Here is a 15,026-nt window from a genome sequence, read left to right on the forward strand (position 1 = left end):
TGGCACCGTTTTCTTTCCTCAAAGGACAGGGAGAACATGCGATAACCGCAGACCCTTGGGTTGAAATCATCATCATCATCTTTCAGTGTCTCCTGTAGCACGATTACGTCAGTTTGGAGTTCTTGGACGTACTTTATCATGCCAATAAGTCTATTACGAATTTAATTGCATTTCTATTGCAGTATAGTGAGGTTTTCTTCTTCTGCCATAAAGGTACACATGTATGTGGGAATCCGCACATTAAGGCTGCATCAGGTAAAGTAAAAGAGTAACAAACGTCATCAGTAGACTCCACCCCATCACCCATCAGTACACAAAGCAGTAGCCAGTGAATGGCAGCGAAAATATTCTAGGAAAAGGTGTATTGTAACTTTAAGGGAAAGTATAAGCCTTTAAGTACCGGTTTAACAAATTTGACCCCTTTACGGGGATGAAATAATAACAAAGCACCCCGTTTCCTTAAGTTGCCAAAACGGTCAAAATACGGGGGTACTAAAACGTACAAACCTAACCTAACCGACCTATGCATAGAAAACGTGGATGTTCGTCTGTTACTTTTCATAGTATCCTGTATTTTGTCCATTGGGGTCATTACGTACTTAATGAGAGAGAGAGAGGAAGAGTGTGTGAGAGAGAGGAAGAGTGTGTGAGAGAGAGAGAGAGAGAGAGAGAGAGAGAGAGAGAGAGAGAGAGAGAGAGAGAGAGAGAGAGAGAGAGAGAGAGAGAGAGAGAGAGAGAGAGAGAGAGAGAGAGAGATAAGCCTACAAGAAGGCAACCTGCACAGTAAGATATTGTTCAAGAAAATAAGCAGGGCATTCGATAGGTGCATTTATCAAGATACAGTACAAGCGTGAAAGACATCTTTATAAGGACCGAACCCGAAAGCATGGCTCGGAAGACCCGTGGTGGTCATGTAAAGGCGGAACACCGGAATCAACATATAATCTCAGGATTGGGGAAGAACGAAAGGTTTGCGAGTTGAAGAGTAAGGATGTATGATGCAGAGCGTCCAGACAGTGACGGGGTGAGACCGAAATCAATGAACATGCTGGGCATCAATTGACTACTCCAGACAACCCTAAGGATCACAGGTTTCGTAATGGGAAGTAAAACTACTTGAAAAACAATTGATAAAAGTTATAAAATTTTGTTAAAATCACCAAGAGATTTCAGAAAATGGGGGAGATAAACACAACGGACAGTAAATGCCATTTATCTATATAAATAAAAATGTAAATGTTCGTTTGTTCAAAATCGCTAATCTCCGAAAGTTCTTCACTGATTGCTTTGAAATTTTCACACAACGTTCCATTCATATACGAGCGTATTTTTATTTACATACTATATTGATGTCATGTCTGTGACAGGGAAAAAACTTTTTTTTTTTTTAAGTGAATTTTTCATGTGAGGGAAATCTTTGAAACCTCTTCACCGATTGCTTTGAAATTCTGACATAACGTTGATTCAAATAGGCGCGTGTTTTTATATACCTACTATATACATGCCTCACCTGTGACAGGAAAACACATTTTTTTTTTTAAAGAGCCATCTGCAGGACGTAAGAGCAACAAACGGTGTAATCTCCGAAAATTCTTCACCGATTGCTTTGAAATTTTGACACAACGTTCCATTTGAATACATGTGTATTTTCATATACCTACTATAAAGATGTCACACATGTGTCAGGTAAAAACATGCATTTATTTAAACAGTGCCATCTGTGTGCACGTGCACACAGTGCAGTGCACAGTGCCAACAGTGCATGTAATAGCAACACACGCTATTCTAAATATGTAACGATTCCATTTCATTGTTTCCGATTGCATTGATAAATTGAATTTTCATAGATTTCGATTTATTTTCATTTTGATTTAATTATTTTGTGTGACACTGTGTTGGAATTGAGCTGTGTTGTTTACCATACCATTCATTTCATAAGTATAGTTATTTCGTTGTTTTTCATTTCGTTTTTAACTGTTTTTCTTAAATTTCATTGATGGGAATATCAGATAATTTAATGTTGCCAATTTTCTGATGGGAACATCAGATCATTTGGGAATGCATCAGATGAGTGAGTGGGGAATGGTGGGGAGGACGAGGGTATAGGTGTGGGGGATGGTGGGGAGGACGAGGGTATGGGTGTGGGGGATGGTGGGGAGGACGAAGGGACAGGGGAGGGGGTAATGGAGGGAAGGACGAGGAGACTAGGGAATTGGGGATGGTGGGAACGTGGGAACAGGGGAATGGAGGATGATGGGGAGGACAAGGAGACAGGGGGAGGATGGTGGGGAGGACGAGGGGGATGGGGGAGTGGGGAAGAGTTAGGAGAATGAGGGGCTGCTGTAGTCGGGGATGGTGGGGAGGATAAAGGGACTGGGGACGGGGAGAATGGTATGGAGGACAAGGGGACGGGGGAGTTGTGAATGGTTGAGAGGACGAGGAGACGTGGGAGTGAGGACTGGTTTGGAGGACGAGGGGACTGGGGTAGGGGGGAATGGTAGAGAGGACGAGGGGATAGGGGGAATTGGGGATGGTGGGGACGAGGGGACAGGGGAATGTTTAATGATGTGGAGGACAAGGGGGAAAGGGGAGCGGGGGATGGTGGGGAGGACGAGGGGATGGGAGAGGGGGGAATTGTAGGGAGGACGAGGGGATGGGGGAGTGCGGAATGGTTGGGAGGACGAGGGGACGAGGGAAGGGGGGCAATGGAGAGGAGGACTGTGAGACAAGGAAAGGTTTCTGAGCCACAGCAACGCGTGGTCGGGTTCAGCTAGTATTGAAATATACGGTCAATAAATAAATAAATCTGGCCGAAACGCTATACATGTTATTGGCTGTGCAATAACCCAGGAACACCAATCTTATGAACTCTCACAAACCCAATGCACCTTCTTGAATATAAAAATAAGTAAAGAGATAATGGCTCTTCAAAAAAGGTAATGAGAGTGAACTTCAGTCTTGATTTAAAGAACATCGATGCTTGGATAACCATTAAAAGCTTTTCTTGATGTTATGAAGGCATAACCACAGAAGTTACCGGGATGAGTGCCAAGCATCGATTGTCTTGGAGACAAATACAACTCTGGAATTAAAAGTTAAAGCTCAGTATAAATTTGCATATAAAACGCGATGTTTACAGTATATAATAGACATTCTCGGAAAGAATTAAAAAAGACAGAGATTAAAATTGTGAAGCAAAAGCAACACTGGCAAAGCTTGGAGGTAATTAAAGTTGGGATCATCAGGGATTGAACACGGACCTGCATGAACCGAGACTTCAGTTGGAGGCTAGGACCTTCTTTCCCTTAGGGGAGGAAGATCGCTAGGGGTCTGGCTTATGGGTCTTGGAGGTGAGGAATGGTAGTTGCAATGTGCTGGGAGTGACTCCCTACAAGCCTCGACAGTGGTTCCATTTTCAGCTCCCGTAGTCTCGCCTGGTGACGTAGAAGTAACCATTACCATAGTAATGGCAGAAGACGATTTAGAGGATAAGCAAGGACAGGTACCAAGTCAAGGACTAACACATTGGAAGTCGCGGAACCGGCTGGGTTTAAAGGTTGTTGCATAGAGTCAAACGGTTGGTATCGGGCCTCATGCTCGACCTTAAAGTGGTCAGCCCCTATGCACCACATTCACGAAATGGGTGCATGTGAAATGTTCTGCACTGAACCCATAGAGTACCATTTGTTTATTTGTGTATTCAGACAGTAAAGTTCTTGAGAGAATTATTCTCGACAGACTAATGTTTCAAATCAAGCCCCACCTTGCCCCTAACCTGTATGGTTTCCTTCCTGGAAGAAGCACACTAACTTGCTTTACTGATGTATTTTATCAAAGAGGGACCAAACTCTCAGGCGGCATTTATTGATCTCCAAACTGCTTTTGATACAGCAAACAGAGAAATCATCCTAGAACAGCTAGCCTCTTTTGGAGTTAAGGGAAGACTTTTGTCATGGCTCAGGGGTTACCTGATTAACAGAACTGCCTCAGTCCTTTTTAAGGGGGTAAAAAGTAAACTTTGTGCACCCTTTGAGTTGGGTACACCCCAGGGTGGAGTGCTAAGTCCCACACTGTTCAATGTTCTGATGCACAAATTAACAATTGATATTCCCACACTACCTGACGAAGACGTCATTTGTTATGCCGATGACATATGTATTGTTGCAAATTCCCAAACTAGACTGCAAGCTCTACGTGATTCACTCGCTGCTAAAAGCATTGAATGTGGTCTTGTTATCTCTTTAACTAAATCCAGAGTTCTCCATCTCCAAGTGAAAACTCATGTCCCTATAACTTTCAAGGTCAACAACCAGAACATTGAAACGTGTAGGCAGCACAAATACCTTGGAGTTGGTATTAACAGTGACATTGTAAATGATCAACACCATAGATTAAAAGAAAGACTAAAACCACTGAAAACACTTACTCTTAAGAATATTGGTATTAATATTAAATATGCTAGACTATTCTCTATGATGTTTGTTAGATCTCTCGTTGATTATAATGCTCTGCACTTAATTAATTTCTCCTCCTCTGTGTTGGACAAATTTGAAGTAGTACAGAATGAAGCCATGAGGATAATTCTTGGTGCTCCAAGATGCACAAGAATCATCAACATGCGGGAAGAACTGAAGCTTCCAACCATACTAGAGAGAATCATGCAAGTCAACACTACCTTTTGCCCTAAAGACATGAGAGACCCTACATCTCCTGCATTGCTCAGAGACTAATTATTTAGGGCTGTTAACACCCTATTGACCGGTGCCGATATACCAACTCACTCCTTTTATGATAAATGGCTGAGCAACAATGCCTACAATCTCATTAAACTTAACATTCCTTTCAAGTGCAATCTACCTGTCTCTGATATTCCTCTCTATCTGTACCCCACCATTCAAGTATCATACACACCTGTCACCAAGAAAGATAATGAGAATCTTGCTCTTCTCAAAGCTGTCACTCTTGAAACAATTGCCTCCTCCATCGAGAATTTAAGATCTCACGAGCACTGTGTCTACACCGATGGCTCAGTCCAATCTTCTACTGGACGGACTGCAGCAGCGTGTAGGTTTTATAGAAATAATATTTGCACAAAGACTGTCAGTGCCAGGTTAAACAACTGGTTGACCTCCACACAAGCAGAACTAGCAGCATTACACCTAGCTACCGGTACATTAAAAAACATTGGAGGAGGAATAATATTTTGTAATTCAAAGTCTGCTCTTCAAGCAATCGAAAACTTCTCTTGGATGATCGACAGCAAGAACCTCATACTCCCAATTATAAATGACCTAATTGCTGCACAGAGTAAAGGGTCTCGAATCTCCTTTCTATGGATACCTTCACATATAAATATAACCCATCATAATGAGACAGACATTGCAGCCAAATTAGCGTGTAACAAGGATGAAGTTGAATTAGATCTAGGTATCCCCATCTCTGCTGTCAAACCTGTATTGGTCCAAACACTCAGATCTGATAGGAAAGAAATTACTGACTCCCAACGACCTGAAAGTACTAGTATAAAAAGCTATGATCTGTTCAGATCTGAAACCTATATCTATGGGCAGCACAAAACGTCCACTAGACTGTGCGACACAGTGGTTGCAAGAATCAGGCTAGGTTACCGTTACCTGTGGCAGGTGACGGATCTCCCAATCCTGAGAACTCCAGTTGCAAACTCTGTGAGCAGGAACTACGGCACGATCTCCCTCACTACATCACCGAATGCCCAGTTATTAGACCTTTCAGACCAGTTGGCATGAGGTACCTGGAGCTTTGCAATTACCTTATTCATTCTCGTATTCTTGAAGATATCCTCACAATGTACCCAAAATTTGCCAGTGCAGGCTACTAAACATATGGCCCTGTATGACTAACCATCCTGCGAGATGGAGACTTTTATTACCACTGCTACCTTATTCAATCTTGTGTTGATGATATCCTCAAAATGCTTCTGGAGTCTGCCAGTGCAGACTGCCAATCACATGCCTCTGTATGACTAAACCATCCTGTGTGATGGGGATTTTTTAGCATCACCTAGTTAGCTTTTTTGACACACTGTACTCCACGTCATATAGTCTAGGGTAGCTGCACTAATGCAGATGTACCTCATGTATTAATAAAAAAATAAAAACAAATTCAGACAGTGACACGTAAAACATTTGTTCAGATGACATATTTACATTCTGGGTGCAACTTTTTTGGTTACAGTAATGGAGATAGTGATGAAGAAAAACATCGACATTTTTGGGGTGTTATTGCAGTGGAGGAAACAGTGATGGTGTATGTCAGTAGATAGGGCTGGTGTATGTGGGGGGGGGAAGAGATGGGGGATGATGTATGTGGGTGGAGATATGAAGGGTGTGTGTAGGAGGGTAAGATTTGGAAGGGTGTATGAGGGGAAAGATATTGAAGGTGTGGGGGTGGAGGGCAGCTGGGGAGGATTGGTGTTGAAAGGAATAGGGAAAGTATATGTTTGTTGATATGGAGAGTGTGAGTGTTATTAATATTAGGCTCAGGAGAACACACAACATGTGCATCATTACCAAACTTTCCCAGCCATTATCTCTTCCAATAACATCATTATCATAACGACAGCTGGCAAAGTTTCCGCCAATTTATCAATAGGAAAAGCAATCCATCACCCACACCAAACTTCAATCAGCCACCACAGCTTGATCCAGGCACGAAGTCATATATGTTAGGAACTCATATATGTTGAGAAATCTCAACGTCTCATCATTAGACGTTGAGATGTAAGTCTCGTCTTAATCACACACTCAGACCTTGGCAGAGCACTCAGGAGAGTGAGAAAGAATTGGTGTAATTTCTGTACATAAGGCTCACATATTCACAAGTGTGGCTTTTTATCCTATGTTATTATGTCTGTGAGTAGACATTATCATTAATTATCATATCTGTTCCAATGTGCGCGTCTGGCCATGATACCCCAGAAGGAATGCTTGCAAACACCACACGTTCATTACAATAAGTTAAAGGAGCTTTTAAAATGTTTTATTTGCGAATAAACTAGTTGAGTTATTTAGAAAGGCTGCCTTCTAAGGCTGTGTGGAATGTCAAAAGATTGGAAGAATCTGTAGCCAGTCTGTCCTCGCGAGAGTTCACAACGTCATTAAACTCCTATACTAAATTGCCCGAACCTAACCTAACCGAGGACCCACCAATAGAAAACGGGACATCACGTTAATTTTACGAGCTGCTGTGATTTGTAGTTCGTCAGTTTTTGGCTTTTGGGGATTTCTACGTCAAAATGCGATGTATTATACAGATTCGAGAGGGCGGGTTGTCCTGACTGATGATTCATGTTCAAATGTTCAATGCTTGAATTTTGACAACGTATATATTTTTTGGGCTATGAAAACTTAAAACATAATAGAAGTAACTAATTACAAGCGACTGAAAAGTATTTACAAAAGTATTTATATCAGGAGAATTAATATTGCTGAGGATTTGTAGCACTAATTTTGGATGGGCAAATAAAACTTTTTTGGAACGTGATATATCGTTACTTCTCTGTTAGTTTCCATCCAATTTTAATATTTTTTAAAAATAATGAACGTTGTTCAAGGCAAGAAAACTAAATTATGGTTTTCCCTAATTTTAAATATTTAAAATTTGGTTGATTTTTTAATGATTTATAAAGGGGAAGATTTTTAAAACGCAAATGACATTGGTGAATATGGAGAAAGCAAGTTGCAACAGGCAGAGAAGGGAGCTGTAGTGTTGAGCATGCAAGGTGTGGCTGACATGTTTCTAAGTACTGAGAGGTGTTTTTCCTGGAAGCAAAGCATGTATGGACAAGTATTAATGGCACCCTAAATAATTAGATGTACAACTAGGTGTCCCTCGACCTGTGTACAGGTCTCCTTCGATGTTTACTGATGTAGCTACGAGGGAGGTCAAATAAGGAGAAAGTGTGTAAACTTAATTTAGTTTTTTGTTTTAGTTTTTGGGAGTTATTTCAATAGCACAAAATGTGAACCTTAATATATACACACTGGTATACATTTTGTCCACAAGCCTCTCGTATACTGTCTTATAGGACGACCAGTGAGCAACACGATAAAGTTGTTGAGTAGTTTTGGTGAAGGTGAACAAATAGATTGTGAGAGAGAGGTGCAGAATATAGTGATACTGATTTTGTATACAAAATTTCAAGTAACAAAAATAATCAATTAAAATAAATATTCTTTCCGTGTATTTGTTTGATTCCAATGGGGTTCTTTTCCAGTGTAGCAACTGCGTCTCGGTGATAAGAGGTGGGGATATATATGTCCGTTCCAAGGCAACAGCAGCTGTAATAGACTTACGTCCCGACAGTAAGCTTCATCCAGACACAACAGCCTTCTGGCTCCAGGCACCACAATACATCTCGTTCAGGTACTACTACACACCTGCACCCACCTCAGTGCACACCTATACGACACACCACACCCCACGTGCAGAAGGAGATAGATTTCGAGCAGTTATCAGCCTCACCAAAGCGCACAGCGTTTTACGGTCAACTGTTAGCGTCTTCAACATGACCAAGCAGCTGCTGCTGGTGTCTCTCTCGGTAAGAATATCCACAAGGGATTTATTCGTTTTTACAATCTTTTAACAGGAATTTTGCGGCTATTTTGTTTACATCTGTATAGGGAAACGCTTGTGTCTATCACTCAGTATGTCTGTCATGTCTATGAGGATGTCTCTTTAACGTGTCAAAGCAACAACAGTTTATATTGGTCAACCAGAAATAACAGAAGTATGCAGCATATATTTAAATTCGTAGAAAATCAGGCAAAATGCAATTGGACTTAAATAAGTTGTTTGCCTAAAAGAACTGCTTAACGTTTGGCTGCAATATAAGTTGCAGAATTGAACAAAATTATTTGTTTTAGTTCTTTTTAAAGTTTTTATAATGTTACAGTCAATTTATAAATTCAGGAAAATATTACCGTGATTACCAAAAATTATGTCTGTAGTAATTAATTTTAATACCACTGTTTCTTGGTATTTTACGAAAGAAAATTTGTATGATGTGATACCTTGAGTTGTAGAGAAGCTGCGTGTAGGGTATGCATTTTTAACCCATCCTCTTAACAGAGCGTCGAATTTTGACATATACTCCACCTATGGCCAAAAATTGTCATATTAGAAAATGGTAACGGCTTTCGAAGTTAACATTCTGTCCCGTTTTCTGTTTTGGGTCATCGAGTAGGTTAAGATAAGGGCACTTTAGTACGATAGTTTCTTGACATTGGGAAACCTTAGGAGGACGAGTTGTGTTGTGGACTTTGTAAAATACCCACAGACCAACTACATCTGGCCTTTGTTAGAGACTGTAGATGAATTACACTGAGACTAATCCATTAGGTCTCCTCTTCATCAGATGTGTGTCTGGTTGGCATTAAACCCGAATTAATAGCGAGAACTCTATGGCAGATAAAATTAGTTATTTTAAAAGTGTTGAATATCCCTTATCTAGGTTATTTGCAATTCTCAGCAGAAAAGCTAATTAGCTAGTAAGTTCAACTAGGAAAACTTTTAAATATCTAGTATGCAATACTTGTCAGAAAAACCGACACCAATTACTAACATTTAATACAATTTGCAGATAATATTGCTGCTGGGATTGTACTAACAAATTAACCCTAGAAATAGTGCTTTAATAACTCATAGAAAACAAGAGCACAGTGGAAATTTCCTCCAGTAGAAAACGGGGCTTATCATTGCCACATCGTTATTAAATTCACCAGCTAAATAATGGGAAACATCCTTAATTCATCAGTCTTTGGACTATAAACATCATAAAAACATTTCACTTGAACCAACTTAATTATCAGTACCAAAATAGAGTAAATGTAAACCTTTTCACCACTTCTTGGCGCATCTGGACAAGAGAGGCAGGGCGTCAGTGGGAGGAGGGTTTCAGGGAGTCGCCCTTTTAATTTAACAACATTCGCTGGGGCAAATCTAGCATCCTATAATTTCCCCTTGGACAACAGTGTTACGGGACTAATAGTGTTCCCGTTATCAACACCAACTACATCTACTATAGGGAAGTATTCCGGCTGAAACCCGTTATAAATCCCAATATTCCTGGCGAGTTGTGTGTAAGTAGATTAAGGTGACCCGGTAAGGACACTAGACAGCAATAAAAACATGGTGAGCAATATTCTCATCTCTTTATTTATATTGCTTAATATTTCTCCTGATATAGCTGGCATATTAAGGATTACTGCTATTATTGTAAGTGCCCTATAACAGGTGTAATTGAAGGGGGAAGAGGAAGAAGAATTAAATCTAGTTACCTAGTACTCCAGTACTTGAGTTGAGGCCAGCCTCATCCACAAAGTGTATCGACTGGCGTGTTCACCCATATTCATACTAGTTGTCTAGGATATAACAACAATACAGATTCCCCATTTCAATTACTAATATATGTAGTCTAATACTGTAGTGAATGTCTACTAACCAATAATTTATATTGATGACTATATAAACCATAAACCACCCCAGAATGTGTAAGGAATGCGATTTGTTAGAATTTTAAATTATACAGTCCACTTTAAGCATCAAACAGTTTGCTATCGCAAAATATAAATTAACGTAAAATATAGATTACTATATAAATTAATATAAACTAAATAAATATAAATCTCACAAGCTAGTTTCCCCATAATACTTAATGTTTGAATAGATGACTAAATATTTAGTGATCATAGTTATGAGAGTAATATATTCTTTTTCTTTATCATATTATTCTTATTTTTCTTCTTCTTCTTTTTATTATTATTAAAATTATTATTATTATTATTATTATTAACTTTTTTATTATTATTATTAGAGAAAGCAGTAGTAGCAAGAATATTGATACTAGTAAAGTAATAGTAGTAATGGCAAGGGTAATATGTACTGTAGCATTAGTAATAATGGCAATAGATTAATAGTAAAAATAAAAATTGTAATTGTATTTCTTTTGAAACAAAGCGAAAGAGAGGGAGAAAGGTAGACAGACAGACAGAATAGACAGAGACGTGCAGACAGACGGAACAGAGAGACATAGAAAATGAGAGATAGTGACAGACTTATAGGGTGCCTGGGTTGACCAGGGCACCGCGGGTCTCCCATCCAGTCTATAATAAACGATGTAATTATTGCTATTTTTAAGATACGCTAACATTGTGAATAACAGTAACTCTCAGGTATCTTCTGCTGGGTCAAAACTGACAACTATAACAACACTGACAGGTATAACAACACTGACAGCTATAACTACACTGACAGCTATAACAACACTGCCAGTTATAGTAAAACTGATAACAATAACAACAATGACAACCATACCAACACTGAAAACGAGAGCGCCCACAGGAGCTGTGATAAGGATTTAAACCTATGCGCTGGGTATTCCCAGACGCAAGCTCTAGACGACTGGACTACGACATGGTCAAAAGAATTGCTACCTAGGGTTCAGCTGAACCCACGAGGATTCCCGAGGATTCCACCGAAGCCGAACCAGGATTTCACAAAATTCCCCACTGAGATTTCGTTGTATTCTGAAAGATGGACGTAAGACGTCGAATTAATGGACGACGAAGTCAGAGTGCATGGAGGAATTGTGTGAAATCTTGGTTCGGCTTCACTGGAATCCTCGGAAATCGTCGTGGATTCAGCTGAACCCCAGGTTGCAATTCTTTTGACCATTTCGTGGCATAGTTGTCTAGAGCGTGCGTTGAACCAGCACATAGGTTCAAATTCTCATCACGGATATATGTATGTATGTGGACTAAATTAGCATTTTAAAAACACTACAATCAACACCTGTGGTTGATTGCTCAATAAATCACTGAACTATTCAGAACAACAATAGCAGCACTGGCAGCAATATCAACAATGACCACAATAGAAACACTGGCAGTAATATCAACACTGACAGCAATAAGAAAAGTGACAATTATAACAACACTGACAACAATACCAACACAGGCAGAAATATCATCACTCACAGCAGTTGCCACACTGACAACTTTAAGAACACTAGCAACAATAACAGCACTGACAACTATAATAACACTGACAACATTAGTAACACTGACAGCAATAACAACACTGACCATTATAACAACACTGACAACTATAACACCACAGACAACTATAACAACACTGACAACATTAGTAACACTGACAACAATAACAACACTGTCAACTATAACAACATTGACAACTATAACAACACTGACAACTATAACAACACTGACAATAATAACAGCATTAACAACTCTAACAACATTGACAACTATAACAACACTGACAACTATAACAACACTGACAACTATAACAACACTGACAACTATAACAACACTGACAACTCTAACAACACTGATAATAATAACAGCATTAACAACTCTAACAACACTGACAATAATAACAGCATTAACAACTCTAACAACATTGACAACTATAACAACACTGACAACTATAACAACACTGACAACTCTAACAACACTGACAATAATAACAGCATTAACAACTCTAACAACATTGACAACTATAACAACACTGACAACTATAACAACACTGACAATACTAACAGCGTTGACAACTATTATAATACCAGACAACCTTGACAACACTTACATCTATAACAACAATATCTCTCATCCAGTGCTTACCAAAATTATCTGTGATTTCTATTATGCAGTATAGGAATGTTGAATTGCTTTATATTGCTTATCACTGACAGTTTCAGCAGGAACATTAACCTGCCCGGTTGTCTGCTGCAGGTGGCGTGGGTGGCGGCGCTGCTCTGCGGCCTCGCTGCTGGAGTCTGTGAGCCAGACTGTAGTTCCTTACCAGCTTTGAGTATGGTTGCTGATCCTCTCAACTGCACTCAATATTACGTTTGTTTAGCAGATGGCACGCCCTCGGACTCTCCTGAGGCTTGTCCACCTAATACATCCTTCAACGCATCGGGAACACCCCCAGGTTGTACTGCTCCGACACCTTGTGAGCCTCCCTGCCAGCTACCACCTAACTGCACATATCAATGTGGCACAGGCGTTGGTGAGATCTTTAACCCGTATGATTGCAACACCTTCTACGTTTGCATGGGAGTTGACCCTGTGGGGCCTTTTGAATGCCCCGTGAATATTCCCTACTTTAACGGAACATTTTGCGTCCCGCAAAAGGAGTCGTGCTGCACGGACCCCTGCCTTGCTTTCTGCTTTGAAGCGAATATTGAGATTCCCGACCCCTACGACTGCACCAGATATTTTATATGTGACCAAACAGGGCTAGCTGCTGAGGAGGCACATAAAACCTGCGCTTCAGGTTCTAATTTTGACCTAACCACGGGTCGCTGTGTGGCTGGCGCCCCTTGTAACATACTGTGTGGTAAGACTACGGCCCCCGGGGGAAGTACGACCATTCCAACTCCTAACTGTGAGGAATCTATGACGTGCACGGAAGTGGGGTTATTCCCCAAGTGCACTACATGTGACCAGCAGTTCTTTAACTGTCTCAACATTGGTCAGTCAGCCACCGTTCAGACTTGCCCAGAATCCTATGTATTTAACACGGATCCCGCCTATCCTTACTGTGTTTTACCCACTGACTGCCCCCACCACCCACTGTACAAAGTCCACCAACCACTGCATTAAGCTCACCACCCACTGAACTCACTCCTCCACCCACTCAACTTATGCTACCAATTACCTGGAAACAATTGGTGTGACATGCCTCCTATCAGGACCAATAGATACTCCCACCACCTATCCGGCACTAATACCCTTCCCTGGGACCATTATCTACCCTTGGGTCCCTCAGTTGTACTTATATCTACTACTAACAGTAGTGCAACCTCCTGCACCTGGCACACTGCACCTGATGTTGGTGCAAACAATGCAGGCCATACACTTATTTTTTTTCCCTTGACGGAAAAACATTAATACCTTAAATCAAATGTGTATAACTTGAAGCTAATATTGTATACACTTGAAAATAATAATGCGTAACGTGCTACAAACAATATGTAAATTAAATGAAATTACGTATGACTTGTAGCAAATAAGAATAACTTGTAGCTAATAATGTATAACGTGTAACAAATAATGTAATAAGTATTTGTCTTTGTAACAAATACTTGTAACAAAGCATAACTTTCAGCAAGTAATATACAAACGAAAGAAAATAATGTATAACCGTTAAAAAGGTACGTATAATTGGAAAAACTTAATTAGTTTTCATAAAATAAACATACCAAACATAACCAGTGTTTGACTTCCCTAGAGAAAATTTATTATATAATTAGAGGCACATGTTACTGCAGGGGTGATAGGAGGTATCCTTAGTCGGGTTAAGGCATGCTTATTTTAAGAAAAATAACATTAGCACTAAATAAGTGAAGTTTGAGTGGGCAGTGTAGTTCCCTAGGTCCGTGTTTTGAGAGGTTTATTTAAACGGCAGTATTAGGAAATTTACATATCTATCTATATCAATAAAATAGAATGTTCGAAGTTAGATATCAGATGCTTGGTGACCTCATCCAACTTACACTCATGAAACATGGTGCCATAAGCCAGTCGGTGTCGGCTCAAGTGCTAGGCTTAAGGGATGTTAGTGCTAGGCTAGGGATGCTAGGCTAGGGTGCCCTCCCCCTCCTCTCATGCGATTTTCATAAAGTTTGAAACCAAATCTGGGTTGTTTTTTCCAGAGTTTTGATGCTAATTCCCACCGTTTACCAGGATAAAATAGGGGCAAGGAGGGGGCAGGAAGAAGGGGAGAATGAGAGGGAGAGAGGAGAGGGGGAAAGGGGTAGGAGAAAGAGAGGAAAGGGGGAAAAGGAGAGGGAAGGAGTGAGGTGAGATGTTGGAGGGAAGAAGGCGAAAGAGAGAAGGAGAAAAGGGAAAGGAAGATTGGGAGAGAGGGTGCAGAGGGCTGGAGAATAAGAGAGATGAATGCTGGGGGAGAAAGATTGAGAAGAAGGTAGAGCAGAGGAGAAGGGAAAGGGTAGATAGGCG

General features: G+C 40.3%; 1 protein-coding gene across 1 annotated transcript in view; it reads left to right on the forward strand.

The window, feature by feature from the left end:
- LOC123758204 (uncharacterized) overlaps positions 1-14,275 on the forward strand; it is a 32,117-nt gene extending 17,842 nt beyond the window's left edge. The window contains exons 6-7 of the mRNA XM_069323124.1: positions 8,255-8,578; positions 12,792-14,275. Coding sequence (XP_069179225.1) covers positions 8,255-8,578; positions 12,792-13,667 — 1,200 coding nt within the window. The 3' untranslated portion in view covers positions 13,668-14,275. The remainder of the gene's footprint in view (positions 1-8,254; positions 8,579-12,791) is intronic.
- The last annotated feature ends 751 nt before the right edge of the window (positions 14,276-15,026 follow it).

The sequence above is a fragment of the Procambarus clarkii genome, chromosome 11, assembly GCF_040958095.1.
Source record: "Procambarus clarkii isolate CNS0578487 chromosome 11, FALCON_Pclarkii_2.0, whole genome shotgun sequence".
NCBI lineage: Eukaryota > Metazoa > Arthropoda > Malacostraca > Decapoda > Cambaridae > Procambarus > Procambarus clarkii.